We start from the raw sequence: 5,048 nt of genomic DNA on the forward strand, positions 1-5,048 counted from the left end.
ACGGTCTGGGGGTGATACAGTTATTATGGGTTATTTTGTTGCATTTCATTGTTTGTCGTTACGTTTTATATTTTCTGTAAAACATTCCAATAAAATTATATTTTTTAAAAAACAGCGCATATTTAATTTTTTAAAAACTTGCTGTATAAATCTGCTCTGGGGAGAATCAAACTCAGACTTTCGTGAGAAAAAAACTCCAATGCAAGTTGTAAATTCAAAGTGAACTCTGAAGTGGTTTAAATTTAGCTATGTACAAGGACCGGGAGGGTGGAGATTTCAAGGGCGCCAGGATAATTTCGAGGTCATTCTTCCAGACTCCTCTGGGGGTCCTCCCTGTGTCTCGGATCCTCCATAAATACCCGGGTCTGGCCGCCTGCAGCTTACAGTCAGCACAAGGGACCGACTCCCGCCAGAAAGCAGCCTCTCATTGAGAAAGGAAAGCCCGCAGCATGGCCACGACACTGGAGAACGAGTGCTACGCGCACCGAGTCAGCCCTCAGTTGGTGTCCGGGCAGCGCTTCGACACCGACCTCCGCAAGAGAGCGGCGCCCAACATCTTCGAGGCGGTGAACCAGGCGGCCCTCCAGCGCCTCTTCGAGCGCTCCGGGGACAAGAGGGCCGAGGAGAGAGCGCGGATCATCGCCACAAATCAGGACAGCGAGCACATCACCCGATCGCTGGTCGCGCTCAAACTGAGGAAGAGAATGAAATTCATGCAGCTGTTTCGGATGGGCAGTGAATCTGTCAAGATGTCCAGTTTCAGATAGAGACAGCAATGAACTGGGAGAGTGGACACGTTTCACTGCTTTGCAGCAATGGTGCTCTGAATGAGGCCGCACTGAGTCGCAACCTTGCAAGGACGCGGGAAAAGCTCCGATCGCTCGCCCCGGCTGAGTGAGGAACGATGCACATTTGTTCGAAAGAGCGCAAATTGCACCTGACAGGTGTGTGACCCCCATGCCCTCTGCAGCCCGGTCGAAGGCCCGCTCACCGGCCCCAAACGTTTTGAGGGTCAAGTTAAAATCAGGAGGACACAACAAAAACTACCGTACCACCCCGGGAGGAAGGGGCTGGTGGCTGTGTCCTGATAACTTTGAAAAAGGACTTGGACGGAACATTGTATATTTATTGACAGATTTGCTACTGTGAACCGTGCAAAATGATTTTACAGTGTAATTAATAAATGTTCAAAACTAAGATTTATGTGTTGGGCGTTTCTTGAGTCACTTTGTGTCCTTGTTTACCCCCCTTCCCTCCCTCCGCTTTTCTATACCAATGTGACACAAGAAGTTGAAAGCGAAGTACATTTTAGAGAAGTTTTATTATTCCTCATCATGAGCTGGTCATAAGCATATTCGAGGGTACACTGAGGTGACTTTCAGAGTATCTCAAGCAGGTTTCCAGAACGCCTCATCCATTTCTATTCAAGCGTGTTATCCCTTTATAAAATTTAGGAAAATAGAGTCATAGAATTTTTACAAACCACAAAGAGGCCCTTCAGCCCATCAGGTCCTCCCTGGCCGTCAAGCACCTATTTAATCCCATTTTCCAGCACTTGGCCCATAGCCTTGTATGCTATCAAGTGTTCATCTAAATACTTACTAAATGCTGCGAGGGCTTCCACCTCTGCCACCCTTTAGGCAGTGAGTTCCAGATTCCCGCCATCCTCTGAGTGAAGATGCTTTTCCTCACATCTTCTCTAAATCTCCTGCCTATTAGCTTAAATCTATGCTCCTTGGTTACTGACCTCTCCATTAAATGGAAAGGTTCCTTCCTCCTATCCACCCTATCTATGCCCCTCATAATTTCATACACCTCAGTCTGATCTTCCCTCAGCCTTCTCTGCTCCAACCCCAGCCGATCCAGTCTCTCTTGATACCCTGCAGCCCAGGCAACATCCTGCTGAATCTCCTCCGCACCCTTTTTGAGGCAATAGTTTCCTATATTGCAGTGACCAGAACTGCACATGCTACTCCAGCTGTGGCCTAACAATCATAACCTTCCTGCTTTTATATTCTGTGCCTTAGTTAATCACAGCAAGTATCCCATAACCACCGTATCTACCTGTCCTGCTGTCTTCAGGGACCCATGGACATGTACACCAAGGTCCCTCTGATCCTCTGTACTTCCTAGGGTTCATTGCATAGTCCCTTGCCTTGTTAGTCCTCACAAAATGTATTCCCTCACACTTTTCAGGGTTAAATTTCATTTGCCACTGTTCAGCCTATTGAACCAGCCATCTATATCATCCTGTAAAATATGCAATGTTCATGTCTTGTTCAGAATGGCGGGGTAGGAGGATTGCACAAAAACGTCAAGTGTGTGTCAATAACCAGGGCTATACATTTAAGGCAAGAGGGGAGTTGTGGAGAAGCTTTTTCATCCAGAGGGTGGTAGGAGCCTGGAACTCTGCCTGAGAGGATGGTTGATTCAGAAACTGGTAACATTTAAGAAGTATTTTTAATATTCATTTTAATTCCTATAACCTCTAGGGCTATGGGGCAGGTGCTAGAAAATGGGATTAGTGCAGTCAGATCTTCGATAACCGGTGTAGACACAATGGGTCAAATGGCCTGCTTCTGTGCTGTGAAAGTCTATGAATGCATTATGATAGTTTTCAAGTTTATCCATGACAAAACAGCAGTGAAATAGTCATTCTAATGAAGAATTGAATGGAAAGGCACAACAGTTCCTGTGAAATAGATGAAGTGCTTTCGAGGACAACTTCAAGAATTAGGTCGAGCAGCTTCAGGGTAACTGAGCAGCTCCATATTCTCACTTGTCTCTCCATCCCGAAATGTTCCACAAGACAAGGATAATGGATGACAGGTCTGAGTCTTACCTTATATTTTCGAAACCGCTAGAAATGCATTGTCTCAATTTCTCCACCCCAAATTGTTATTAAAACAAAAATTAGCAAGTGAAATATTAAAAAAAAAAGAGAATTCCACTGCAAGGCAGTGTACGTTACAAGTACACTGTTAGATGGTTGGAGCACAATCAATTTTTCCCCCCTGAACACACAGACTTCAGGGCAGCCTTCTGTGTGAAGAAGTGAACAGGCAAACATTACTGGTGAGGCAGCCAATGTGAAAACCATTTCCAGAATTCTGCTGGCATGCAGTTATATAATTCCATAGCTGCCATTATGTGTGTAATTTAATTACACCCAGTTGAGGAAGTGCCATTTTATAAAACAGTAAAATGGACTTGCAAGTTAGCTGTAATTGATTTCAGTGTTCAGATCAGAGCTTTTACAGGACCACAGATTTGAACTGAGGCTCAGCCTCCCTCAAACATTATTTTAAGTAACTGCCTAACATCAGATTTGATGATGCTATCTGAATAACATTTCCATACAGTGATTAACTTCAGGCACAAAACTCCCAATACCAGCACAAAGTAAATACAAAATTATTGAACATAAGCTACCTGGTACCAACATGAAGCAGGCTCCACGGTCAGGAACCATAATGGCTAAATGGTCTGACCCATTTTCAGTGAGCAGAGGTTGTGCTCAGCTGTGCTGTTCAGTTTTTAAGATTGTAGACCTATGTAACCAGGAACATACGAGAATTTTATTGAGACTTTCAGGAATCTCATGTATTGTTGGTAAAATGAAGCATTTCTCTGGCCAGGCACATATATGTTCTCAACACTACTATCGGTAGATATGTTCTTGTTTCACAAGTGCAGCCATAATGTTTAATCTATGCCAATTAGTAAGAAAAAAATGTCGGCATCTAAATTTCTTTTTAGTATTATAGCACTTCCTATCAGCCAATGATTTGTTTTTGTGGAATGATTTGTTTTTGTGGAAGTCTTTCTATATCATTAATGACATTCTGTGTTGGCCCCAGTTCATGTACCCTGGTCCTCTGTGAATGACATGGAAAGTACCAAATTAATTTAGAGTAGTAGGATGCAGTCGTAGGATGTCTTGCTACTGAGTGGTTATACCTTTCACCCATTTTATACTCTTTAAAATAGATATACCAATTTCTATCCCACAGCTTTTTTTTTGTCTCCATTGAACCTGGAGTATAATGCTTTATAATACCGAATGTTGTCTCATTTGTGACCAGATTAGGGAAGCAGATGAGGGAGAAGTTTGCTGATCTGGGGAAGAATGTCAGATCAACATCTTCACGCTTTGTTTAATTTTGTGATGTTGTCTGACAATTCATCTCAATATCACGTCATTGCAAGCCTAGTAGCACACAAGGAATGCAGGGGACCACAATAACAGTTAATATACTTTATATATGCACAGTAAAAATATTCCAATGTTTCACCAGGCTCTCTGCACTGCAAAGCAACAGTGTGACCCATTCAATATGAAACATTGGAGTGTTTTTATTGATCTAACATACCAGACCAATTAACCAAACCACATGAGCAATGAATGTAAACGATAAAGTCACTAGTCCCCATTTCTGATGTGGAGATGCCGGCGTTGGACTAGAGTGAGCATAGTAGGAAGTTTTACAACACAAGGTTAAAGTCCAACAGGTTTGTTTCAAATCAATAGCTTTCGGAGCACTGCTCCTTGATTTCACCTGAGGAAGGTGCAGTGCTCCGAAAGCTAGTCATTTGAAACAAACCTGTTGGACTTTACCCTGGTGTTGTAAGACTTCTTACTGTCCCCATTTTTAATGTGAGAGGATTGTAACATTTTATCAGGCGCAAGTGTGGTTTCAGGTCACAGGTAACTTGGCTACAGGCCTGAACAAATTGACAAATTGACAAGACGATTTGAACAGGATTAAATGTTGAATAAAGAACTGTTTTGATGAAGCCTATGAGCTGATATTTAAAATCTGCAGACACAGGAGCAGGAAAATATCTGTCATAACTAAGCAGCCGACTTAACTTTTTGCAGATATCCTGACTACAAACCCGTTGATATGTCAGAACATAATTTTTCAAAATGATACATCTGGATACCATTTCACTTGGTAATGGTCTTGAATTATCTAATGAATGGTACATTGTTAATAGATTTTAACTTCAAACTCTTCCTTGTAACTGAGCATTTAATTGTTAAC

At 42.5% G+C, this 5,048-nt stretch overlaps 1 protein-coding gene across 1 annotated transcript; it reads left to right on the forward strand.

Annotated features, from left to right (window-relative positions):
• Nucleotides 1-336: 336 nt before the first annotated feature.
• LOC119957516 (transcriptional and immune response regulator-like) lies at nt 337-1,197 on the forward strand. Its single transcript, XM_038785638.1, has one exon. It carries the CDS (start codon nt 450-452, stop codon nt 765-767), a length of 318 nt encoding a protein of 105 aa, XP_038641566.1. The 5' UTR covers nt 337-449; the 3' UTR covers nt 768-1,197.
• The last annotated feature ends 3,851 nt before the right edge of the window (nt 1,198-5,048 follow it).

This window comes from Scyliorhinus canicula, chromosome 26 (assembly GCF_902713615.1).
Source record: "Scyliorhinus canicula chromosome 26, sScyCan1.1, whole genome shotgun sequence".
Taxonomy (NCBI): Eukaryota; Metazoa; Chordata; class Chondrichthyes; order Carcharhiniformes; family Scyliorhinidae; genus Scyliorhinus; species Scyliorhinus canicula.

Excerpts from the sequence above, each read along its gene's own strand:
- LOC119957516 (XM_038785638.1), top strand. The coding sequence starts at position 450 with ATGGCCACGACACTGGAGAACGAGTGCTACGCGCACCGAGTCAGCCCT.